Source organism: Anabrus simplex, chromosome 2 (genome assembly GCF_040414725.1).
Source record: "Anabrus simplex isolate iqAnaSimp1 chromosome 2, ASM4041472v1, whole genome shotgun sequence".
In the NCBI taxonomy this organism is placed as follows: Eukaryota; Metazoa; Arthropoda; class Insecta; order Orthoptera; family Tettigoniidae; genus Anabrus; species Anabrus simplex.
In genome coordinates this window covers 1,150,660,843-1,150,688,501 of record NC_090266.1, presented here as the reverse complement: position 1 = coordinate 1,150,688,501, position 27,659 = coordinate 1,150,660,843, and the positions used below count along the sequence as shown (strand labels likewise).

The following is a 27,659-nucleotide window of genomic DNA, read 5'->3' as shown; positions in this document are numbered from 1 at the left end:
TCTGTAGATCCATTGTTTTCCAGAAATGCCCATTGCCTTGATCATTTCTCCATTAATTTCATCAGCCCCTGCTGATTTTCCAGTTTTGATGTATTTCCAGGCATATTCTACATCATTCCATGTTAAATCTAACCTGTTGTCAGAGGCAGACTTGCAGGAGGTAATACCGGTACTGTCTTTTTGTGTAGGCTGCATGCAATTCCCATTTAGTAATTCATCAAAGTAAGTCCTCCAAGTCTCTTTGATCTTCTTATCTTCAGTGATCAGATTTTCATTATCATCTCCTAGGTATTTGGAGTGTTCTTTATCTCTTTTTCTATTTTTCATCATCCCAAATAACATTTTCTTATTACCATTAACATCCTCTTTTAATTAATCACTCCACTTGTTCAACAACTTCTCTCGTTCTTCTGTAACAACTTTATTTGCTTGTTTTTTAGCAACCCTGTATAGTTTCTTATTATGATCAGTCCAGTTCTTGAAATATTTTCTGAACATGTTGTTCTTGTTCAGGACAGCAGTTCTTGTTCTGTCATTCCACCATGGGGTTTCCTTCCATCTTCTTGTGTCACTGGTTCATCCACAAACCTTCTCAGTTATCATTACTAGATTTTCTTTCAGATCTTTCCATTCCTCCTCAAATGTTCTTTCATCTGTCTTTGGTATCACTGTTTTGATTTTTTCTTGGAACTCGATTATTCTATCATTGTCCTTCAGCTTCCAGGTCTTGAGTTTCTTTACCTGTGTGGTTCTTACTTCTTTTAACTTGTTAAACTTTAAGTATCCAATGAGGAGTCTATGATCACTTTCCAGGGAGACACTAGGAATCACTTTTACATCTAACAGTCTATTTTGTAGTTGTTTCTCGATCAAAAAGTAATCTATAAGAGATTCACTTTTTCCATCACATCCATATTTTGTGACCTTATGGCTTTTTTGTTTTTGATACCATGAGTTCCCTATTATAAGGTTGTTGCCCAGGCAGAGGTCAAGTAGTCTAGTTCCTTCTGGGTTTCGTGGACCCCATCCATGTGCTACTAGAATACTTTCATATCCATCTCTCAAAGTTCCTACTTGAGCATTCATATCCCCTATGATAATTGTTCCATCTCCTCTTATTCTTTCCTCTATGTCTTCTTCAAAATGTTCTTTTTCTTCATCTTCACAACCAGTCTGTGGTGCATAGCACTGAATGATGATGTTCTGGGAAGAATCAAATTTCAGCATTATGTGAAGAATCTGATCAGAAACATATTTTACTTCTACTACGTGATCTTTCATTTGATGATCCATAACAACACCAACTCCATTTTTTGCTTGATCTCCACCTGACCAAAATAGATGGTATCCCTCTCTGAGTTCCTTTGATCCTTTTCCCTTCCACTTGGTTTCACTGAGTCCCAGTATGTTTATGTTCCTTGTTTTCATTAAGTCTCTATAATAGAACTACCATATTTAATCTATTATAAACAGATACTGCTTGTAGCCAAACCCTGTGGGAAAAGGAGAACAAAGAACACCACATACACAAAGCATGGGGAATAAATTTCTGCTATTTAATTGTTTAATTCTATAGTCATTTATTTCTTTGTCATGGTCTTCATACAATGCCACAAAGGGCGTTCGAGATTGAACACCTTTTAGATGCATAACCGATGGTTTTTCATGTAATAATTGGGAGACAGCTAGAATGTCAGAAGTTTCATTGGCATTGTTACTACAGTTTCTGCAGCAATAGCATCTACGAGAAGATTTCTTAGTATTTCTTTCAGTAGAAGAACGTCAATAGATAATCCACGATTCCTATGAAATATGTAGTTTTTCTGATGTTTCAGGTGCAATAGGTAGTACATGCACAAGAATGCAATCATCTGGAGGCAATAGAGCTGAAGTATGCTGCATCAGAAGGGATACTTTTGCTATTACTGTTCACATGATTAATGATTCTAACCTCCAAATCAGGGTGTTCAGGTATAATACTTAATAACTCCCATATCTGAGCACTGTTTGTAGTGGTGAAAAATTAAAAAAAAAAAGGGGGGTTCTTAACACCATGGAAAGGTTGAAATAGCTCTGTAAAAGATTGTTTCCCATCCTTGTGTGAGGATTGTGATTCAAATGTTGAGACAAACTAAATGTTTATGCTGATTTCACATGCCATGTTTTGCAGCTGTATTCAAACAAAATAGCATTGGATCATGCTCGAAAACTGTTAGCGCCTGCCACTAACTTCTAGATTCTCACTGTTCCTAACTCTTGCGAGAGTAAATGTGTTATCTAACGACATGTTCGTTTATATTTAACAACTGCTGATGAATCTGGGCCTGAGTCTGTGTGAAGGCGAAAACTTACGCATGGCAGATTAAATTATTCCTATTGCATTGACAAAGGTTTTTTTTTTTTTTTGGTCTACTTTGCTGGTCGTGTTTCAGTGATGCCGATTCTAAGCTAAGGTTAATTTTTTGAACAATGAAAAAGTAAAAAAAAGTTTGGCTTACAATCTAGTAAATGTAGTAAGCACATGCAGCTGAGGAATTTTTGGTTTGGGGTATGAACTTCATATGAATAGGAAAGGCCATTTGTCTGACAGTGATGAAGCTACTGAAGTATGTTAATTTTGACATTCTGCACAATGCAGATGATGTACGAAGAAGTAGGTCTTCCGTATGTCTTATGTAGTGTTTTCTAGGAAATGTTTAGTGGAAAACGGTGTGCTGGTGCTGAGATCTCCCATCATCTTAAGAAGAAGGCATTATATTCATCTATTTATTTATGATTATTTAGGTATGGTGTTTTAGAAGCTACCTCTATCAGACTTCTTGTATCTTACTTATATGTATGTCTGCCAATTTGGAGAAGATCGGTTCCAAATTGTCCACCACCGAGCAAGTTGGCCGTGCAGTTAGGGTCTTGCAGATTTGAGCTGCATTTAGGAGATGGTGGGTTCGAACACCACTGTCGGCAGTCCTGAAGACTGTTTTTCCGTTTTCACACAGAGCAAATGCTGGGACTGTACGTTATTTAAGGCCACGGCCACTTCCTTCCCACTCCCAGCCCTTTCCTATCCCATTGTTGCCATAAGACAGTGCGACATAAAGATAACAGTAAAAAAATGTCCGCCTCCGCAGTGTACCAGTTAGCACTATTAGCTGCCGTCCTTGGGGAACTCTGGTTCAATTTCTGATACTGCCAGAGGTTTCAGAGTGGCAGGAGGGTTTGTGTGTGCCTGGAAAGAACTGCAGCACCTTGGGACGAGGACACAAGTTTACTTTTTGTTAGTACACATTTTTTTTCTACAGTTATGAATAAATTCTTACAGAAAATTTGATATAATGGCCTAATCTAGGGAAACAGCTTAATTGAACACTGTCTTTTATTGTCTTCTATAAAGCTTGCACAAGAATCCACAACTCGCTTCAAGTTTGTGGAAGTATTGAATTCTAAAATTGCAGTTGCCACCATGCTAGTGTCCTGCAGCTATAGGCATATTGGAAAATACAAGCATCATATTTATTCTTGGTCTGTAAAAAAACAGCACTTTCTTTATGTTGGTTTCAGGTTGTTTCAGTGAATGTCCACAATGTATATTAATATTACAATTTCTTTCTTGTATTTGAAAATGCATTTTTTTTTAAAATGTGGTATAATGTACAGATATTTTTAAAATTTGAAATGTGAATAAATATTAAGCAAAGGTTAAGGAAAATTGGAAACTTTATTTTGTTTACAAATGGTGAATAATTAAACCATAATTTACAATAATTACTTCATAAGTTGAAATTTGTTGCCCTACCTAAAGCCATTGTGGTCACTCCATCCTTGGTTTGACATAGACGAATTGTCACAACTTGTATGTCCTAGCTAGAAAAAAATGTGTATGGAATTGTGAAAGGTACTGACGTGCACATTAATGGTGTCCCAATATAAACAATCAACACTGCCCCACTCCAGTACTGAAAAGAAGGGGAGAGAGTGAAGGGGTAGTGTTAAAGGCCAATCAAGTACAAAACATGGGGGAAGGGAGTGAAGGAGTAGTGTCGAAGGCACATTGACTCACGTTCTCGCTTAACGCATTGCTGCATAGACTGCACGCAGACAGCCCGCTACAAGACTTCGTTGTGATCGAAATGGGCTCAGTGGCGGATGTATTGAAGTACAGCATTAGGTTATCTACGCGTCCGGCCGCCCTGGGTTCGATTTCCGGCCGGATCAGGGTGTTTTAATTGTAAATGATTAATATCCCTGGCCTGGTGACTTGGTATTTGTGTCATCCTTCACGTTCCTCACATTCAACACTCAACACTTCCGCAATTCCAATTACATGCAGGTTCATATATTGTGCAAGTAGGGGCAATAGAACTCTATAGGTCGACACCCCGAACAAATAGCATATTAACATAAAAAATTAAAAAGTAACCTACTCTGATAATTACAGTATTAAGAGGAAAAGGAGGTTTTTAACCAAAAAGTATTTTATATTAGTTAGAAATATATAGTAGCTGCGTTATATCGGGTATACCAATCTTTCTTCACCTCGATCTTGCCATATTTCTATCCATCTCCAAACTGTCTTAAGACTGCATGGTATTGCTTGTGCTATTGCTTGGGGGACCATGTGAGCTTCCCACATGCCAATAATACGGCCTTGATTCACCTGTTATAGGATAGGAGCCATCTTATTACAATGTTACAGTATAACGCCGGAATACACACACTGTGCATTCAGCGCTACCTGTTCACTCCCTTCCCCTCCTTTTCAGTACTGGAGTGGGGCAGTGTTGATTGTTTATGTTGGGACACCACTAATGTGCGTGCGTGTACATTATATTCTTAATGTTCTTTATTAGACAGTATTCTGTCTTCTAGTCATGTATAGAAAGATAACATGAATATGATGTTCCTATCCTTCTATATATGACTAAATTTGTCACTTATTTACTATTTTAATAATACATTTAATATTCTGTCTTTATTATTATTTCTGGTGATAGATTGTTAAGATGCCTATTATTTTCCATGTATAGATGGAAGTGGAGAGTTTACATGCTACAAAGCGGTCAGATCCATACGAGTTTGATGACGACATGGTTGCTCCTGCTGTTAGTATGGAAGGCTTTAAGAGAAACAACTCCCTGAAAGTAAGTACAGTATTTCTATTGTACAACATTGATAGAAAATAAAACTTCAGATATTAACAAGTGAATGCTGATTTGGTACTAGTCCGGTAAATACAAGACGCTAAGACTCTACATGGGTTGCATATGCATGTAAATATGCATTTTATTGCTTTTTCAGTTCTTTCCCTCATTTTTCCATATATATATTTGAATTGTATTTGAACTTCCGCGAGTGTAAATTCATTGAGGACCCAGTTCGATAGCTGCAGTCACTTAAGTGCGGCCAGTATCCAGTATTCGGGAGATAGTGGGTTTGAACCCCTCTGTCGGCAGCCCTAAAGATGGTTTTCCATGGTTTCCCTTTTCCACATCAGCAAAATGCTGGGGCTGTACCTTAATTAATGCCACGGGCGATTCCTTCCCACTTCTAGCCCTTCCCTGTCCCATCGTCGCCATAAGACCTATCTGTTTCAGTGCAACGTAAAGCCATTTGTAAAAAAAAAAGAAAAATTTGTTGAGGAATTTATACATTCCTTTCTTAATTCATGCAGCATCTTCATCCAGATTTTTATAACTAAGAACATTTTTGACAGTTTTTATTTATTTATTTATTTATTTATATATTTTCTGAAAGTACAATCATTCATCTTAAATTTGGCCTTCCTAATTTCTTAACTACACTCCATCTGTTTCTCTCTTCAGTTTATTTTCTCAGCACAATATTCTATCAATGAAAATCAGTAATTTTATGTCTTTCTTTGCTGTTATTTGAGGAAGAAATAATAATAATAATAATAATAATAATAATAATAATAATAATAATAATAATATTATTATTATTATTAAACAGAGAATAGTCTTTCATTCCAAACTTGGTGATTCCTCCTTGTGCAGTGAATGATTCAATAAAAGCTGCCTCTGAATCATTTTGCTTCCGCAGAAATATTGAATTTTTTGATTAGCTGCCACTTGCTCGCTTTCATCTCTTAAATATGAATCATATCAAGTATCTCTGAAAGTGTTCTAAATGGTGCCTTTCCTGTCTCTCTTACTGTAACAGGCAGCGTATTTGAACCAAATTTTTCTTTCATTATAGGTCAGCTTATTATTGAACTTCATAGGATAAATGTTCAGACTCGTGTAGTGTCCCTGGGCGATGTTACTGTGTGTCGAGTTCCCTATCAGTTGATCCAGGCTCTTTCTTGATTACTGTACAACTGATCGGCAGAGTAATGCGGATGGTTAGACACTCAGTTTCTGTGCTCAAGTTTTGTATGGCCCAATCCCAGCATAGTTGGTTGGTATTTAAGGGTACTTAACTGCAATATACCACAGTCATATTATTGACACATTAAAGAATCCTGTAATTTACAAATGGTTGAAGAGTAAAGGATATTAAATCTTCTTCTTCTTCTTCTTCTTCTTCTTCTTCTTGGCCGACTGTGTACCATATCAGTTCATTTTCAGCTGATTGTGGCCTTTGATCCTCGCCAACTACTCCATTCTTTCACTGTGCAGTCTTTTCCTCATTTCCATCCACAGTGTTTGGGTCCAGGATCAAACTTTTTCTTGGAAACTCTTTGTGCTCTTGATTCTCAACTTCTGTTTCTTGTATTCTCATTTCTTTTGTATTGTCATTTCTTTTGGATCCTCGTTCACTTAATGCCAGCTCACCGTAGTTTTCCTAGTCTCAATAAAGCTTATTACCCAGTCGGTCAGTCTTCTTGTTATTGTGCGAGTTTGTAGTTTGTTTCTATGGCACGTTCATCTTGTTGATTCTAGATATCATTGCCTCTTTTTCTGACAGTTTGTTGTCTTTCAACTGTCCCAAATATTTAAATTTCTTCATTTTCTGAATCCTTTCTCCCTCTATCGTCATCCATGTGGGTACTGTTTTGATCTTGGTCATGTACTGTAATTTCTTGAAAGAAATCCAGAGGCCTGCCTTAATCGCTTGATCTTGGAAGTGGTCAATCTGGTTCCGTGCCGCCTCTGTTGACTGACAGAACCACAATACCATCCTCAAAAGCTAGACAGTCAATTTTAATTCCAGTGTTCTTTTACCTCATTTGTGTACTGCCTATTCCTTGTAATTTTTGGCGTCATTCTCTAATCACTTTGTCGAGAACACAGTTGAATAGAAGGTGAGAAAGTCCATCTCCCTGCCTGACCCTTGTTTTAATCGTAGAGGATTTTGATGGTATCCCTCTGAACTTGACCCTGGATTATGTGTTGGTCAGTGTTTAATGAGTTCTCTGGTCTTTCTATCTGGTATTTCACATGTTTTGTGGTATGCCTCAAGGTCCACCTCAGATGTACCAAACCTTTTGTAGGGACACCAGTCCATAAGTAATTCTGATTTAGCAGCGATCCTCTGGTCTCCAGGAAACAATATGTTCAGTATTATGCAGTGGTCCCCATGCACCACCGTAGCCTGGCGGGAAATTCCGACGGAGGTTTCTGTGTACTGCTCTGGCGCTGAACAAGCTAAATGACTTTTGGTTGACAGGTGTAGTCTGAAACCACTCGGGTCAGAATTATGCAGGCTATTACAAATAATAAGAAAAACTGTTTCTAAACCTGCATTTTTTGAGGTTCATTAACATTTTAATAAAGTGGTATATAGATGTCTTGATTAAGTATTCTGGTTACGGTTAGACAAACCGTTATTTAACCACATAGGCGAAATAAATGAACCCACAAATATTGCTAGAGTTAAATAATGAATAAAAATTGCTGTTAATTTATATTTTTCGAAGCGTTTCCAGTTTTCTTGTAGAAGTGACTCTTTTCTTGAGGGGTAAGGCTTGTTGAGTCTTTATATAGCTGGAAAGTAAAATGTTACACAAAACATTAACAGTTTTCTTTATGACTTTAAAAAATCTCTTCCACATATACAGGTCACTTCATATGTTTCACTGAGCTCAGAGCCTTTAATTTGATGCACTATTAGTTTATTTAACCCTTCAATCTGATTCACACAATCTGTAAGAAAAAAATTCTCATAGGGGTTGGAAGCAGTTGTGTTCCTGTTATTGAATGCAGTGCTTGCAAACTTATTACAAAGTCACTTGGAACAGTTAATATCATCTGTGTACTGGTCACTTATATTTTCTCCAGCCATTAATTGTTAACAGTCCTCAGATGCCAACTTAGTATAAATTTAAAGGTGCATAGCCTGAAATATGGAGAGCGCCGAGTTATCAATTTCTTCCTCATCTACTGGTAGTAAATTGTTAAGAATATCTTCAAAGTGTTTGGCCATATTGCCAGTTGTACAATAAAGACTTTCTTAACTATAATTCTCAGAATTGAAATACAGGGATTTAAAATTGAATGTTATCATTCCATAATTCCATTTTCACCAATGTGGGTGACACTAATGTTGTAATTTCCATCACTGAATTATCTGTACATGCTAATTCGTTTTTATAATTTGTGTGTCAGAAGTTTCTCAGCAATACATATTTTACATTTTCAATCTATAGATAAAACTTGATTGATTTTGTTAGTATTTTTGTACTCATGATTAGGGCTCTTCTTGTGTCTGTGGTTAAAGAGCCACATTTCAACAGTATTTTCTTCAATTTTGTGCCCAGCTGACAACATTTTCAAAAAACTGTAACCTGGAGTCAGGAAGGGAGCAAAAGTGATAACCAAATTCTATTTTTGGTACATTTTGTATTGACGATTGACCCCCATTTACATATGATGTCAATAAATTGTGCAGTGGCCTTATATCCATTCACAGTCAAAGATTCCTTAGTGCTTTCATGATAAACATTAAGACTGATGCTTGATGCCTCTTTATGCTGCTAGGATGTAGAGTTTTATTATTTAATAAGAAAGTTTCAGATGGATCCATTTTGGTTTATCCTATTGTTTCTTTACATTTTTTAAGGCTTCATGCAATAAAAAGGATGGTCAATATTAGGCATAAACAATGTACATTCGTCATCTGATCCTTCATTCAGCAAATGAAACTTATTTTGATTTAGTTTATTACTGACAGAAATGACACCCAAAACCTTGAAATGGCAGTCTTCTAGTTAACAACCTTATGGGTTACCATATTTCACGGCATAATCGTCGCACTTTTTATACCAAAATTTTCGAAAAAAATTGTAGGGTGCGACCATTATACGATGAATATTTAATACCAGTATTTGTATTACTCGGAAAATGTATTTATAACTAAATTGTATTTGATACACTTGCTAGTTGCTTTACGTCGCGCCGACACAGATAGGTCATATGGCGACGATGGGATAGGAAAGGCCTAGGAGTTGGAAGGAAGCGGCCGTGGCTTTAATTAAGGTACAGCCCCAGCATTTGCCTGGTGTGAAAATGGGAAACCACGGAAAACCATTTTCAGGGCTGCCGATAGTGGGATTCGAACCTACTATCTCCCGGATGCAAGCTCACAGCCGCGCGCCTCTACGCGCACGGCCAACTCGCCCGGTGTATTTGATACAAATTTAAGATCCATGTAATACTCGCGTTTATACATCAAAATAATTAAAATAGTCTAAAACAAAATTCATAATTTTTCGCAACAATTCGGCGAACGTTTTTCCAACCTGAAAATAAAAATGAACGTATTAAGTTAATTTGTCATTAATTTGAGTATTAAAGTTAAAATATTACACTTGCAAAATTATCGCTTTGTTGTGAAATGCGGACTTACCGGTACGCAATTTATTCCAAATCTTCGGTGTCGCTATCGCAGGTTTCGCTATCTGATGCGCCGTCCTCGCCTCTGTTAATACCAGTATCAGATTCTTCGTCTCCCTGCCACACTGCGTCATCTTCGGAACCGTCTAGTGCATTCGAAATCCCAGTCCTTTTGAAGCTCTTGGAGACTAGTTCAGGTGGTATAAGATCCCAACTCTTCTTCACCCACGAGCATAACAAGTCCAAGGGTGGACGCCTGATATTTCCGGCGGGCGTCAATTGCTGATCGCCGCTCATCATCCACTCGTTGTAAAATCGACGTAAGTGGTCTTTAAAGGGTTTATTAACACATACGTCTAATGGCTGCAAAGCAGATGTTAGGCCACCAGGAATGACTATCTGTCGTGTCTTATTTGTAGTGAGAATTTGCTTCACTTCGTTCACGAGGTGACCTCGGAAACTATCTAAAACAAGCAGAGCTGGTTGTTTTAGTAGTGCACCAGGTCTTCTATTCCACACAGTTTTAACCCAGTCCAGCATGAGTTCTACGTCCATCCAACCCTTTGGTTGCACTCGTACATGAATTCCACGGAGAAACTGTATATTCTTAGGCATCGTTTTCCTCTTGAAAATGATGTAAGGTGGCAACTTTCTCCCGTCAGCTGTAATGGCTAGCATTGCCGTGCATCGCAACTTCTCACCACCGCTGGTTTTCATTAATACACTCCGTGATCCTTTTAGCGCAATAGTGCTGTTGCGAGGCATATCAAAAAAGATTGGAGTCTGATCGGCATTACCGATTTGAGAAAGTAAGTACGAAGTTTCCTTGCGCAAACGTATGACAAATCGGTGAAAATTTACAATCTTGTCCGTGTAATCAGCAGGGAACTTTTGGCTTAATGTTGTTCTCCTTCTCACTGACAGATTGTGTCGTCGCATGAACCCCTTAATCCACCCACGAGTCGCCTTAAACTGAGTTACCGGTATGTTGTGTTTGCGCGCTACCTCCTGTCCCTTAATTTGTAACATTTCATATGATACACTGCAGCCATTGTTACGTATTTCACTGACGTACCTAAACACTTCTTCGACAATTATAGGAAACTTCCCTGTTTTAGGACCTCTAAACGTGTGTCTAGAAGGGTTTGTGCTTTTTAGCTTGTTTTTTACTTTCCACCAGTCACGCACCAACTTTTCACTCACAGAAAATTTTCTTTCTGCAGCTCTGTTCCCGTGCTGTTCAGCAAAGGCAATTACGCTTAGCTTGAAGCCCGCAGAATAGTTTCTATATTTACCCATAATCACTTATAAATGCTTCACACGTTAATGTTTTGCGATATAAATGACTTTCCGTAATTGTTCACTATTAAAACAAATTATTTCTGCAAACACCCAAAACACAAATTAAAAACTTAAATTCTCACGCACACATGTCTACAGTAATCACGTAAATCTGAAACAAATAAATGCATCTGTGATCTGTCCATTCCAGAGCAGCCAATACTGTTAGGCAGCAAGGAAGCATGCAACAATTTATCAGTTTAGCTCGTTGGTTGCGACACACTACTGCGCTTGCGCAAAGCTCGCAAACCGGAGCTCTAGCTAGCGCGGTGAAGATCTACTGTATAGTTGTTGACTGTATTCCGAGATGTCAGTAACAAACATTCATTTTTTTCAATTTCTTTTAAACATACGGTAATTAGGTTAATATTTCTTCCCAGTTATTGATGATTTTACATTACATTACTGACGAGTTTATAAAATAAAACTAATAGCATTGGATAATAATTATCTTGACTGCTTGGATAAAAGTTTTCATCCCATGCCCGGACACTTATGACGTAGTAGTAAGATAAGAGTCTAGCGATGACAACTGAGACATCGTAAATAATTCGGCTGAATAATTCCGTGGAAATCTGCGTTATCGTCTTGGATTTCACTTCGTGCGCAATAACACAGGAGCCGGCCCCATGGTGTAGGGGTAGCGTGCTTGCCTCTTACACGGAGGCCTCGGGTTCAATTCACGGCTGGGTCAGGGAATTTTACCTGTATCTGAGGGCTGGTTCGAGGTCCATTCAACCTACCTAGCCGGTATTTCCTGGCAACGTTGCCGATAAGCGATAACTTACAGCCTTACGTATTTCAAATGGGAACTCATAATATGTAGGTGGTGAATAAATAGTACACTGTCTCGCGACCACGTTGTCAAACTGCCGATAGCCTACCGGTAAGCATAATATGTAGGTGGTGAATAAATAGTACACTGTCTCGCGACCACGTTGTCAAACTGCCGATAGTCTACCGGTAAGCCATGCGTCGTACATATACCGGTATTATTTATTTATACGTTGTGCAACATGTCGCAAACGTGACTGTGTTACCAAATTGCCCATAAACCATACACGTATTTAAATTGCGCATTCATGTGCAACTTACGTTGCAGTTCCATTTACCTTTTAACCAGATTAGTGAACAAAATTTGGACGTGCGACGATTATGTAATTAAAGGTTTAAAGTCCGATTTTTGTATTGAAAATAAAGGATGCAACGATTACGTGGTGGCGACGATTATGCCGTGAAATACGGTATTTGTGACATTTATGATCTCGAGATTGTCTTTATAGGATGCAAAGCAACTACACGTTGAAATGACTAAAATGCTGAGGATATTAGATAAGCAAAAACAGTTTTTGCAAACCTGTAAAAGTGGATACATCGAGCAAGTAGGCATGCAGTTGGCTCGCGGAGCTGTGAGCTTGCATTCAAGACCTGTCTGTATCTTTGCTATGTTAAGCAAGTAACAATAAAATAATAATAATAATAAATAAAAGTGGATATTTTAATTTTTTTAATGCTTCCTTGAGTTGCTGTAATCCCTTGAGTTGTAACGGTCCCACCAGCCTGTCACATTTACAGCGCCGGGGACACATACCGTATTTACACTAATAATATCCACATACTTAAAAAAAAAAATATTGAGGCACAAAATTAGGGTGCAGGTTTTATTTGCGTCAATGTTGGCAACACGCTCATGGCTCACCTAGTTTTTGATATTGGGTGTACAATTATGCTTTGTGTAACCGCAGATGGGAGAAAACTGCCCCCAATATGTCATATTTCAACGGAAAACAATTCAGACCTTTAATTTAAAACTGCCTTTACATTTTAAAAGAATAGTATTTTACACAGTAATTCAAATTCAAAATTTTTCTGTGTCACGATAGAATGCGTCTTCCGGAATGTGCAGTGGTAGCTTTCCGCACTTTCACTTGCTTCGGTGTGTTGACAGTTTGTTCCGTAGTTGCTAAGTTAGAGTGAAATCGTAATTCTTTTGTATTTAGCGTTTTAAGGTATACCAGATTATCATGTCATAGGCAGTGTGGAAAGAAGCAGAATCCGCGAACACTTCCGATTCTCTTTGGCGATGCCGATAGTTGGTGAAAAAGCATGGCTCATAATTATAATCAATTCATACATGATGAACAATATTGTCAATGCCAATGAAACTGTATTGGTTTTTATGCCTAGCCCAAACAGACTTTTTAAAAGGAGATGGGGTCACTTTACTGTGTTGCAATGCAGATGGAAGCAAAAGACTTTCTCCCCTCTTTATAGGAAAGTTGGATAAGCCACGATGTTTTAAGGGCATTGGGTAATTTCCGTGCAAATACAAGGCATCTAAAAATGCCTACAGTACAGTAATCCAATTAATAAAGTACTCGAACAGGGGAGGAACAGGAACAGGGGACATCTCGTCTTTGAACAATTTTTTTTTTTCTTTCATTGCGTGAGGTTACGTTTCTGAATTACGATTAGGCGGTTAATTCGAAAGTACGTAATTCGAAGTCCGATTTTTGTGTCCCAATGACTTCGAATTGACAAGGTTTTACCATATCACTGAAATAACATCCAAGTTCGCCGGTGTGTCTGTTTCAAGGATTTACATTGCGCGAAAAAGAATTATCCACCACCGGTCGTGTTAATATGGGCGTAAAGAAAAGAGCATGTGAAAAATGTTTTAGACGTGGTGTGTAACGAATTTGTAAGTAATTTAGGTGAGGATACCAGTGATATTTCTATCTACAGGGAATCGAGCCTACTGCAAGTTCAGATTAATGAAATACCTAGGCCTACTTGATAATTTTCATGGCAGGTATATTTTATAGCAGTGATAATGTATTTCTCAAATATGTTCAGGCAAAGCAGCTATATTCGTAAATTTCCACATTCATATTTGCATAAAAGCCATGTGGACCTCGCGGAGTGGTATGAAATGTTGTTTATGCCTATGTACTCTTTCAGTGGAAGGAATTTTAGTTTAATTTTTTTGAAAATGAGCGTTCTTAAAATTAGGGTGCAGGGATTATTTGCTTAAATAACGGTATTATATGTCAAGCTTTCGTGAGGAAACTCTGCAAGGATATAAAATCAAAACCTATTTGGAAATCATCTCAAATGGGCTTTAATTTTCAAAATGTTAATTTTTCAGTTTTCAGATACCGGGTATAAGTTAGTATATATATCCGAGTTACTCCAAATGTAATTCGTAATATGAGGTATGTAGGTTCCAGTCCTGATAGTGTCAAATATTGTAATTTTTATAATTAGCTGTTTTATTCATCTGCATGCCTCCTTTCATTTGTTCCTTTATGGATGGTATACCTCATTGAAATGTTTAATCACATACATAAATGCTTTATATGTGTGCTACTTACAGAAAGTTATGATTAATTCCAGTCATCATTGATATGCCTTTAGGACGAGTCGCCCAGGTGGCAGTTTCCCTATCGATTGTTTCCTAGTCTTCTCGTAAATGATTTCAAAGAACTTGGAAATCTTTCAAACATTTACCTTGATAGAATATTCCATTCTCGAATTCCTCTTCCTATAAATGGTATTTACCCAGTTTGATCTTTGTTTACAAAGTTAAACATTAGAATGAAATACACTATCAATAAGCGGAAGCATGTGGAACTGAACAAGGTCACAGAGCTAGTTGCAAATACAGGATCGTGGAGGTACTTAATCAATTCACAGAAGCCTGCAGACAGAATGTTCAAAGGCAAGAAAGCTCCATAAGGAAGGGGTGTGTGTTTTTTTTTTTGAGAACCATGGCAGGGAACGAAAATAAATTATAATTTAAATTAAGAAGACAGAGAACCTGAGTACTTTCTATTTCAAAATTTTAAGCAAAATTAGGTATTGATTTTCAACCTCATAGATTAACCTCACAAAAGCTTGTTGTAAATCGTTGTTTATAACTCTACAGACTCCCCTTATTAGGCTAGTTCATTATACTCGGCAAATGCAAGAACAGGAAAACAAGACAATCCAGATAGATAGCACCGCAGTCAAAAGCGAGAAGTCCCTGAAAATCAGTCTAGCCATCCCCTTATATCGGTGTCTTGCTCCGGGTAGCTACCTAACACTTAAGTGGAGGTGGTAACACACAAGCCAAAGTACTGGCTGATTTACACTCCCGGGTAGTTTACCTCCCACATAGCTGCCATATAGCTGAACCGGCCCCGAGTTGGTAAGAACTAGTGATTTTTAATATATTGGGGCTGTGGTAGCATGAGAATTTCTCGGCCTAAATGCCTCGTAGCACTTTTTAGACTGTAGGTAAATTAAGAATTCTCTCAAAACCAACCTTGGGGAATAACTTTTTTAGAAGTGATAATTAAGAAAAATTGTTCTGGTAGGTCAACTTGGCCAGTTAGAAGTTCACTGTCATTGTTTATAAGAACATCTTTTAGGTTCGGAAGGTTAGCTTTCAGTTTCCACTAATGTATTTACAGGTGGAGGATTGTAGTTTTCATTACTTAAAAGCATTATTAATTGTCGCAGACAGCTCCACTTCTATAACAGTAGCTGTGTGGCTATAGAACTTCTTGGTAACTTGTCTCATTTTTATTTAAATGCTTAGAAACTATTGTATTCCTACAGTCCTGTGCAGATTGTTCAGAACATGACCATAACATACACGTATTTCCACTTATTCTCTTAATGCATACACTTTTAATCTTTGCTAATAGGTAATACAGTAGAAGTCCGCTATAGCGAGTACGGCATATAACAAGAACTCCGCTATAGCGACGATTGTTTTCTGTCCCTTCAAAATTCCTATATTAAACTGTGTATCGTTCTTCGGTTGCAGCGAGAGCCCATCACTGACGCATCCGTTATTACGAGCGATTAAGCACGCGCGATTTTTTCCTTTACTGATATTTACGCACCCCAGCGGTGATATTGCATGCGATCAATTGTCTTCGGCATCGTTTCCTCGCTATGTGCACTAGAGAGTTCTCTCGTCGACATTCGAAGGCAATGTCGGAGTCGATTAGTAATACCCGGTGACTGCTGTTCCGTAAAGAAAATTCGAAATGAAAGAGGATAACACGTTTTCATAATAAATGCGTAAATAACGTGGCCGATAGTAGGTGTTAACTCGCTAAAAAATAATGACTGAAGTAAAGGATATCTTGATTTGAATGTTATATACGGAAATTTAGTAAGAATGTGCTACACCTCAAGATATGGCAGAGTACATCACTGATTTCAGAGGATATTTCATATCTTCTTGCATCTAGTTAAATTTCGGAAAGGCTATTAAATGTAAATTTTTAGCGAGTAGATTATCATTTCTGTACTGCTTTCTCCCAATTCATGAACCAAGTCCACAGCATTGAACCTCGGGTTCGATTTGCTTCTGAGGAGATAATTTTCATCATTTGACACTGTTTCCTTTTTCCTGCCACAGTTTTCTTTCTTCAATGAAATTGAGCCAGTTTGTGCTTCTGTTTATTTCAGTTTTTAGTGCCTGACACAGACACCAAATTTAGTACCTAACCCTCTTTATGTCATGGAAGTATTCTAAGATATTACAATCGCGCTACCCTTCCTGGGAGTCGTATCCTTTGAAGACGTGGGTATTACTAATTGCACAAGGAAACCTCAAAATTCCTCAAAAGTGACACACATTGAATTAGATACACCTGTAACTGGAAACAGTCATCACACTGATTAAATTACTATTGAGTAACAGTGTAAGGAATGCATAGAGAGTACAGGATCAAAGAAGTTAGCAATCTGTAGCGTACTGTTGCCAAACATTGGGAAAATTATAACAGAAATGTCTTTTTCCAAATAATTTGCATTATTTATATAAAATTGAACATTCATAGTAAAACTTTACTGCATATAATGCTCCTTTATCATAAAAAATTCTTCTTTGGTTAGTAAAGGAAGAAGTTTTTCATATATATGCTATAGAAGCTATGCAGTATTAGTTAAATTTAACATGACTGAAGAATATTAATGTCCTTTATCAGCAGTTGAACAAGGCAGAAGGAGGAGGAGAAAGTGTTTGAAGAAGGAATAAAAATATGAAGTATTCAGCAGAAAATGCAGATCTCTGCATTACTTGTAGTCATTGTTGTCAAGAATACCATATTTCCTCACATAATTAATGCCCCTGTATAATTTACACATCCCAATGATTTTGGGGGTTCAAAGTGGAGAAAAGGAAATGTTTGCGTATTTGACACACCCACATTCTCGATGATTCATCCTGCAGCTCCGAATGCGTTTCAAAATAAAGATGTCAAGTAGGAGCCTACCTATTGGAAAACCTGACTGTAATACGCCAGGAGCCAGAACCTGGACCATCACATGAGCTTCATTCCCCAGAATCTCTGACAAAAGAATCACAGTGTTTAAAAGTGTCGGTCTTCCTATTCCCTAAATTGATGGAAATAGTGTGATGCCAACGAACTAGATGAAGTTAGTCCCTTTGATGTCTACGTGTTCTTAAGTTTGTAGAAGGAGCTGTGTTATCGCTGTGTATTCTCTTTGTGATCACATTCAGAATGTAGTGGCTGTGCCTCAGCTCAAAATTACACATAATTTGTGCCTACTTATGAGGAATAAGAATAACGAGAAACTGTAAAATAGTCACGCGGTTTCAACTGATTAACTTTCTTGTTGATCATTACCAATTTCCTTAAGGGGAGATGATACACCCTATCTTGGCAATGTTAAATTGTCCATATTTAAAAGAATTTTTCTACAAAACTATAAAGCTTAGAATGATGAAATTTGAATTGATTAATAAACAATGTTTGCTGTATATACTGACAATTTTATAACTTCATCTAACCTTACACATAGCAGAAACACTTCTTTTATACTTCACTGTTAAAAATACTTGCTTTTTGTGAAATGTTCTTTAAATAACTTTGGAACTATTTGAGTTAGAGGCATAAAATAATGTCAGTATATTCACCAAACACAATACAATACCTGGTGAATGTTCCATTTAACTGGCTTAAATACATCCTGAGAAAAATACCTGAATATCTTCAAAAATTATACTTTCAGAAATATCGAATTAAAGTTACACACCGCCTAGTGCATCCCTGGTCCATATTATAGATCATCTGGATCATCAGTCATCTTCCCTTGCTCTCTTCCTGCTCCTGCTCACTATACCCTGTTCCTCTTGATCACCATATCAGCTTATAAGTCAGCCTTTCTCACTCACTTTGCATCAATTTCACTACAGATTTGTCGCATGTTTATACATACATACATACATACATACATCATTATAGACCGTTATGCCTTTCTGCGTTCAGTCTGCAAGCCTCTGTGAGTTTAGTAAATGTCGCCACAATCCTCTATTTTCAACTAGTGCTGTGGCCTCATTTAGTTCTATAACTCTTATCTTTAAATCGTTAGAAACCAAGTCTAAACATCATTGTCTTGGTCTACTTCTACTTCTCTTACCCTTCATAATAGTCCATTATTCTCCTAGGTAACCTATCCTCCTACATTCGTCCATAGAGTTCATCCATAGAGTTCATACCGAACTTAGCCTTTATCTTCTCATTCCGTGTACCCTCCTGCCATTGTTCCCACCTGTTTGTACCAGCAATCATTCTTGCTACTTTCATGTCTGTTACCTCCAACTTATGAATATGACATCCTGAGTCCACCCAGCTTTCGCTCCCATAAAGCAAAGTTGATGTCAAAACAGACCGATGTAAAGATTGTTTTGTCTGGGAGCTGACTTCCTTCTTACAGAATACTGTTGATCGCAACTATGAGCTCACTGCATTCTCTCCAAGATGGCGTCCGGGAGTAGTCATGTGTCGGTATCGCTCTGTGTCTTTTGTCTATTAGTAGTGTTCAAATGTAGTATCAATCCGTTCGAGTTTGCCTCCGGGATGAGAATATGCTAGACTTCGACGTGAAATATGAAAACCATTGGGAAAACTCTTTTGTGAATGGTTCGAAGCTTCGTATTTCGGCCCACGTGCTGGCTTTAAATGGTACTATGTATCTGGTGACGTCACAAACAGGCGAGAAAACAACAGACGGACTCTAGCCTGAAGATATCTGGTTCAGCAATTTGTGTGCTTCTATTGGCTTTGTCCAGCGACATACATCTGAACCCAGGACACCAGCATGACAGCAGTATGAATTTCTTCTACCAAATTGTAGGGAGCATGTGTAATTCTTTGATGGACTTTAACCTCGCTTTCAGTGACGCCAGCAAAGGTTGTATTTGTATAGTTGAAAGTTGGTTAAATTATTCTTTTGGTGATAATGAACTGTTGTCTACTTATTGCTGTGTGTTTCGTCAAGACATACATCAGATCCATAGAAGCAAAATGAAAGGAGGAGGGATTATGATTGCTGCAAAATCTGATCTAAGGCCAGTTTCCCGGCCAGAGCTGGCGGGAGATTGGGAGTGTCTCGTGGTCAAGGCCACCCCAGCATCAGGAAGGTCTGTGTTTATAGTGTGCTGCAACCTGCCACCGGACAAAGTGTCTGCTAGGATGAGTAATCTTCGAGCAACACTGGCCAACATCACAGCTGTTTTAAACCCGCAGGATATCCTTGTAATACCAATATAAATGGTCCGTTATTGGACATTATAAATTTTCCAGCTAGCTCATTCTTGGTTGCCAGCGTTTCGCCCTCGTGTGCTAGGGTGGGCTCGTCAGTTGGTACCTAGCACACCTACCAATACGCTGGCTAGTGCATACCGTGGAGGCCACTGCGTAGGCTAACTGGAGCCACCGGCAGTGCCAATGCACTAAGAGACTTTGTCTCATCACTAAAATTTGATGCCTGCTTGGCCATCAGATGATATAGATGTTGATTCCCATAGGGAATCTGAAATATTTGTCCTGAATGAGCAAATTTATAATAATTTATAATTTTTGCGAAGAACTTTAACATCAGGCATTTGGCTTGAAATCCTGGTCCCATTATAAAACAAAGATGTGTGGAAGTCTTCTTACTTCATGAAATCGTCAGTGAATTCGGACTCAAGCAAATGTGTCACTTCCCAACAAGAAACGAGAACTTCCTGGACCTTGTTCTAATCTCGGATCAATACTGTGGACACTTGGACTGCTTTGAGATGGAAAATGTAATTGCATCCGACCATCAAGCTGTAGAATTCACTCTATCTTTACCGCAAGTTATGCGCCCCGTACCGCAGAGGAAGTTAATGTTCGCATGGACTAAGGCCGATTTTCCTCAAATGATAGATCTCCTTTCGTTGTGTCCCTGGAATTTAATCGAGGACTCCGTCGACGAGGCGTTACCACTTTCCTAAGTCTTCCTTCGCGCTGCAATAAAAGACACTATACCATCCCGGATATTTAGCACGCGGAAGTACCCATGCTGGTACGACTCTGAGGTTATAGATAAATTAAAAGAAAAGGAGAGGGCAAGAAGGAAGTTTTAAAAAAATGGGGCCATAATAGTGATTATGTGCAATTTTCGACCATACGCAGTGAATTTAAGCGTCTTCAGCTCAAAAAATACAGAAACAATATAACTTCGATGGAATCAAAATTAGCTGCCAACCCAAAGTGTTTCTGGAATTTTGTAAACAACAAACGGAGATCATCTCGCCTGCCATCTAATATGCTTCAGGATGGTAAAGAACTACAGGACAAGAGGAGCATCTTGGACAGTTTTGCAGATACCTTTGAAAAGTATCACTCACCTGCCGCACAGTGTAATCTGTCCACTTCGTCCGTGTGTGATATAGGCCTAACTTCAATAGTAACCTCTCCAGCAGAGGAATCTTCAATTCTTACTTCTTTGTATACCTCCAAATCATGTGGTCCAGATGACGTACCCGCAATAGTATTGAAAGAATGTGCATCTGAGCTAAGTAGGCCACTTAGCATCATAATAAATATGCCATTCTCGTCAGGGTATTTTCCGTGTGAGTGGAAGAAAGGTTACATTATACCAGTGTTCAAGAAAGGAGACAAAATGGTGTTTGATAACTATAGGCCTGTTGTGTTATTGTCCCTAATTTCAAAGGTGGCAGAGAAGATCGTGTACAAGAGATTGTACAGTTCAGTTTCACAGTATATTAATATAGCGCAGCACGGTTTTGTACAGAAAAGCTCTACCGTGTCCAATATAGCGGTGTATATCAATTTCATTTCAGAATCTCTCGATAGGAGGCAACAAGTGGATGTTGTTTATACGGACTTCTCTAAAGCCTTCGATTCAGTTCAACATGATGCTCTACTCACCAAATTGTCAGCATATGGGATAGGAGGAAGTGCTTTGGAGTGGATTAGAAGCTATCTCACTAATAGAGTTTGCGTAGTAAAAGCCGATGGTATTATGTCAAAGCCGTACCACCCTACTTCAGGTGTCCCCCAAGGATCTTTACTGGGCCTTCTTTTCTTTGTCATATTCATAAATGATATAACATCAGTTATACAACACAGTAATTGTCTTCTCTATGCTGATGATCTAAAGATCTTTTAAGGTAATCAATAGTGAGTTGGACGTCTGACTTAAACATACTAAGTAATTGGCGTAAAAAGTGGCTGCTTGGTTTGAATATTTCAAAATGCAATGCAATTACATTTTCACGCAAGTTGGAACCAGTAAATTACCCTTACCATTTATGCAATTTCCAAATAGCTTGTGTGAATGAAATAAATGATCTTGGTGTGACACTTTCAAACTGCTACGGTCTTTCCTTCGAGAAACATTTAGACAAGATTTCTGGGAAAGGGTTTAAATTACTTGGCTTTCTGAAAAGAAATTGTGCCGAATTTGTTTCTCCTAGAACTCTAATAACTTTGTTTTGCACTCTAATCAGGCCATCCTCAGAATACTGTTGCAAGGTGTGGCTGCCTTCTCAGCAGTATTTAATACAAAACTTGGAAAGAGTCCAAATAAGGTTCATGAAATGGATCAGCTACAAGGGTTTGGGTATTTCTCTCTCTTCTTCCGATTACGAGTCTTTTTGTGAGACTATGAGCATGAGGACATTGCACTCACGCCGCAGATGTGCCAGTGCCTTCTTTCTTTATAAGTGTCTGACGAACGGAGTGGATTGCTCAACATTACTGGAGCTGATTCCATTACATGTTCCTTGTCACAATACTAGGCAAAGGTATATTTTTCATCTGCCTAAAGTGAGAACTGTGGCTCGGGCTAACTCATGGCTTGTGAGGGCACTAACTTCACTGAATGAGGTGGGTGAATCAGTGGACCTTTTTCACTCACCCCTGTCTAAAATCAGACATGCCCTATTGACCTCATGAATGTAATGCCCTATCTCTAAGGTATGTAAATATGTAAAAGTTACTACGTTTAGTTTAATAATGTCAATTATTTAAGGAGATATTATTTATTTATTTATTTATTTATTTATTTATTTATTTATTTATTTATTTATTTATTTATTTATTTATTTATTTATTTATTTATTTATTTATTTATTTATTTATTTTGTAAATATGCATATAAATAGGTCTCTAGATTTAGTTTGAACTCTGTTATTATTTTAGGAAATTAGTGTTATTTACTTAAGGTGTATTTGTTGTATATTATGTTTCATTGAATCATCTTTAATTGGGAAAATAACCTGTTGATGATAAATAAATCTATTCTATTCTATTCTATTCTCTTCTATTCTATTCTTTACTACACCTTGATTCAATCTCACAATATTACCATCCTGAGAGAACACACATACTAAATACTTGTAATTATCTACCTGATCCAGCTTTGTGCCACCAATCTGACATTCAGTTCTCTTGTATGTCTTACCTACTGACATCAATTTAGTCTTCAAAAGGCTAATTTTCATACCATACTCATTGCACCTATATTCAAGTTGCAAGTTATTAGACTACAGGCTTTCAGTACAATCTGCCATTAAGACCGAGTCATTAGCATAGGCCAGAATGCTTAGTACATTTCCACCTAACTGAATCCTTCCCTGCCACTTTATACCTTTCAGCAGATGGTCCATGTAAACTATGAACAACAAAGGTGAAAGGTTACAGCCATGTCTAACCACTGTAAGTACCCTGAACTAAGAACTGATTCTACCATCAATTCTCACTGCCGTCCAATTGTCAATATAAATGCCTTTGTTTGATTTTCATAATGTACTCATGTTCCCACAGTCCCCCAGTATGGTGAACATAGTTTCCCTCGGTACCCAGTCATATGCTTTCTCTAGATCTACGAAACATAAACACAGCTGTGTATTCCTCTCGTAGCATTTTTCAATTACCTCGCGCATACTGAAACTCTGATCCTTACACCCCCTCTGTGGCCTGAAACCACACTGGTATTCATCCAACTTCCTCCCTCCCTTCCAAGATGCCAGTGAATACTTTGCCTGGTATACTAATCAGTGAGATACCTCTTCCCACTATACTTCACAATTTCAAGTCTAACTTCATCTATTGCTGCTGCTTTATGACACTGGAGTTTATTTACCATCTTTTCCACTTCCTCAAGCATAATTTCACCATCATTTTCCTCCTCCCCATGAACTTGGTTGTTCACGAAACCACCAGGGAGATTTCCTGTTACATTCAGAAGGTTTTCAAAATATTCCCTCCACCTCTGCAGTGATTCCCTGGGATCTGTTAGGAGTTCACCTGAATTACCCAAAACACTGTCCATTTCCTTTTTCCCCTCCCTTCCCAAGATTCTTTATTACTGTCCAGAAAGATTTTCCTGCCGCTTGACCTAGCCTTTCCGGGTTATTACCAAAATCTTCCCACAAATTCTTTTTGGACTCGACAACTATTTCATACCTGCCAAGTATTCCAGTTTTTCCGTAAAATGTATGGATTTTGAGTGTGTTTTACAGTTGTACGGATGAACAACGTTATTGTACGGATTTTGAATATCCGCGCTTGGTTTAGCTTTCTGCGGTCAAATCGGATTTTACTTTCAATATTAGCTGGAAATACGAGATGCAGTGTTTGAAATTCGACTAGTAAATGTATCGATATTCGCATTATCGATTATCACCGTGCTTCTGTCGCCTGTTCGACCTCAACTGTTACTTCATTCACTGAGATGTTCCCAAACAAGTAGCAGGCTGTAATTTTGAATAAAAGAAATCCCTGAAAAGTAACAGGCTGTGAATTTATATATAACAACTTTAGTAACTGCGTCGAGCTTCGTAGAAGCTGTGAAAGGCTTTGTTTGTGTGTGGGTGTGAGTAACATTGACGGTAGTTCTGAAACTCGTGGAATTGTGTGACGAATTTGTACATGATTTAGTATTTTTAGTGGTGTTCGTAATGAGTTCAACTAAGAAACAATATTATCAGTCTTTTAGGGAGGCATATTCTGCTTAATTTCCTTGTCTTATACGATCACAGAAAGTGTACCCAGTGTTAAGTAGAAACAGATTAGCACTCATCAAGATGTAACTTGGTGTAACTATTTAATTTCAGGAGTGATCATAACATATATTTGACTTGTATTAGTATTGTTTATAATCTCCCCCTTTGCTTTCCTTTTTCATTATGTCTCAAGACTTTGCGACACATGCGCGTGTTGTTAAAAATTTCCGCTTTAGGATCTTCCGGATTTCCCTTTTTGAAAGTTGGCAGGTATGTTATTTGTTTTGCTCTGTTTCCTTTATCTGTGTATAATTCCCTGTCTGCATCAGCCCTTGTTTGGAGCCATTTCTGATAAGACTTTTTTTTACGTTTACAAGCTGCTCTGACTTAATCATTCCACCAAGATGTTAGCTTTTTACCATCTTCACACAAAGTTGTTCCTAGGCATTCCCTTGCTGTTGTTACTACAGCATCTCTGTGTGCCACCCATCCTCTTTCTATATCTTGAACCTGCTTACTGTCCACTGTACAAAACTTCTCACCAATTATATCCATGTAGTTTTAATTTCCTCGTCGTGGAGATTTTCTACCCTTATTCGTTTGCAGACAGATTTCACTTTTCCTATCCTAGGCCTAGAGGTACTTAGTTCCCTACAGATCAGATAGGGGTCTGTATCATCAAAAAATCCCTGAAAAACCTGGGCATTCCTAACAGATCTCCTGAATTCAAATTTGGTTAAGTTACAGACTATTATGGATCGGGTATCCCTACCCTCCCACGTGTAGCAGTGAATGCTTATGCCTTATGCTTGAAGAATGTATTCGTAACTGCTAAACCCATACTAGCACAGAAGTCCAGCAGATGCTTCCCATTCCTATTAGCTTCCATATTGTCCCCTCATTTACCAATCACTCTTTCGTATCCTTAAGTTCTATTTCCAACTCTCGCATTGAAATCGCCCATTATCACTATCCTATTCTTGCTGTTGACCCTGACTACAATGTCACTCACTGCTTCATACAACCCCTTACAATTTCATCCTCATCTGCACCCTCATATGGTGAATACACTGAGACAATTCTCGTCCTAATTCCTCCAACTGCCAGATCTACCCACATCATTCGCTCGTTTATGTACCTAACAGAAACTATGTTGCGTGCAATAGTATTCCTGATAAACAGACCTACTCCACACTCTTCTTTACCCTTTTCAACACCTGTCAAGTACACTTTTCAATCTTCTATCTCTTCCTCATTATTCTCCCTTACCCGAATATTACTTACCTCTAGCTCATCCAGATGCATCCTCTTTGTTGACTCAGCCAGTTCTTCCATAAGCCCCATTAATATTGGTAGTTCCCCATTGAATTCCATTTCATTCGGCAAGTTGTTTCCAAGAAGTCCCTCGCGTGTCAAATGCAAGTGGGACTCCGTTAGTCCCATAGGTCCGAGGCTTGCTTAAAACGTTGTGAGCTCGGTAAATTCATGAACAGGATGCTACTCTACTCACACATAGTCCTAGTGAGGTTCTCTTCTCTAACGAGTTAGGGATCAGGGGTGGATTGAATAGCCCTAGCTGCCTGAGAATAGGAAGGGCATGAATCGGAATATGTCCGAGATGCCCACTCCCATTCTGTAGCAACTGCTATCCCGACTCTCAGGACCACTTACTAGGCCACTCAACCATTGCCCATGGTTCACAAACTAGGACATGACTACAATAACCCACACCATAAACTATCGCATGTTTCTGTCAGGCTTAATTTCTAAATTTTCCAGCACTATCATTTGACTCACACAGCCACCATTATAGGCCAGTGTTGCATCATACAATCCCATACATAAGGTATCATAGCCAACAAACACTGTTTAGGTACACGGTTCCAGACTACACTATTGAACGATTCATTTCCATTTTGTGTATTACCATATAAACATTTACGAAATAGGTCAGGAGCTGCTAGATCAATCATCAATCAATCGCTACTGATCTGCATTTAGGGCAGTTGTCCAGGTGGCAGATTTCCTATCTGTTGTTTTCATAGCCTTTTCTTAAATGATTGCAAAGAAATTTGATAATTATTGAAAATCTCCCCTTCCTATAAACGAATATTTGCCCCAATTTGTCCTCTTGAATTCCAACTTTATCTTCATATTGTGATCTTTCCTACTTTTAAAGACACCACTCAAACTTATTCGTCTACTGTTGTCCTCCCACCCCATCTATCCACTGACAGCTCGGAACATACTACTTACTCGAGCCGCTCATCTCCTTTCTCCCAAGTCTTCCCAGCCCAAACTTTGCAACATTTTTGTAATGCTACTCTTTTGTCAGAAATCACCCAGAACAAATCGAGCTGCTTTTCTTTGGATTTTTTTTCCAGTTCTTGAATCAAGTAATCCTGGTGAGGGTCCCATACTCTGGAACCATACTCCAGTTGGGGTCTTACCAGAGACTTATATGCCCTCTCCTGTACATCCTTACTACAACCCCTAAATGCCCTCATAACCCTGTGCAGAGATCTGTACCCTTTATTAACAATCATATTTGTGATTACCCCAATGAAGGTTTTTTCTTATATTAACACCTAGGTACTTACAACGATCCCCAAAAGAAACTTTCACCCCATCAACGCAGTAATTAAAACTGAGAGGACTTTTCCTATTTGAGAAACTCACAACCTCGTTTATCATACCATTGCCCACCGTCCATCTCACAACACTATCGAGGTCATCCTGCAGCCGCTCACAATCTTGTAACTTATTTATTACTCTGTACAGAATAACATTATCTGCAAACAGCCTTATCTCTGATTCCACTTCTTTACACATATTATTGATATATATAAGAAAACATAAAGGTCCAATAAGACTGCCTTGAGGAATTCCCCTCTTAATTATTACAGGGTCAGATAAAGCTCTGCCTACTCTAATTCTCGGAGTTCTATTTTCTAGAAATATAGCCACCCATTCAGTCACTCTTTTTTTTCTAGTCCAGTAGCACTAATTTTTGCCAGTAGCCTTCCATGATCTACCCTATCAAATGCCTTAGATAGGTCAATCGCAGTGCAGTCCATTTGGCCTCCTGAATCCAGGATATCTGCTATTTCTTGCTTGAAATCCTACAAGCTGAGCTTCAGTGGAATAACATTTCCTAAACCCAAACTGCCTTCTGTCAAACCAGTTATTAATTTTGCACTCTAATATAATCAGAAAGA

The 27,659-nt window shown here is 38.2% G+C and overlaps 1 protein-coding gene across 2 annotated transcripts in view; it reads left to right on the top strand.

The window, feature by feature from the left end:
* The window catches only part of skd (mediator complex subunit skuld), an 888,725-nt gene that overhangs the window by 512,855 nt on the left and 348,211 nt on the right, over window positions 1-27,659 (top strand). For both annotated transcript variants that reach the window (XM_067142112.2, XM_067142111.2), the window contains one exon: window positions 5,025-5,138. In XM_067142112.2, the coding sequence (XP_066998213.1) occupies window positions 5,025-5,138 (114 nt within the window). The remainder of the gene's footprint in view (window positions 1-5,024; window positions 5,139-27,659) is intronic.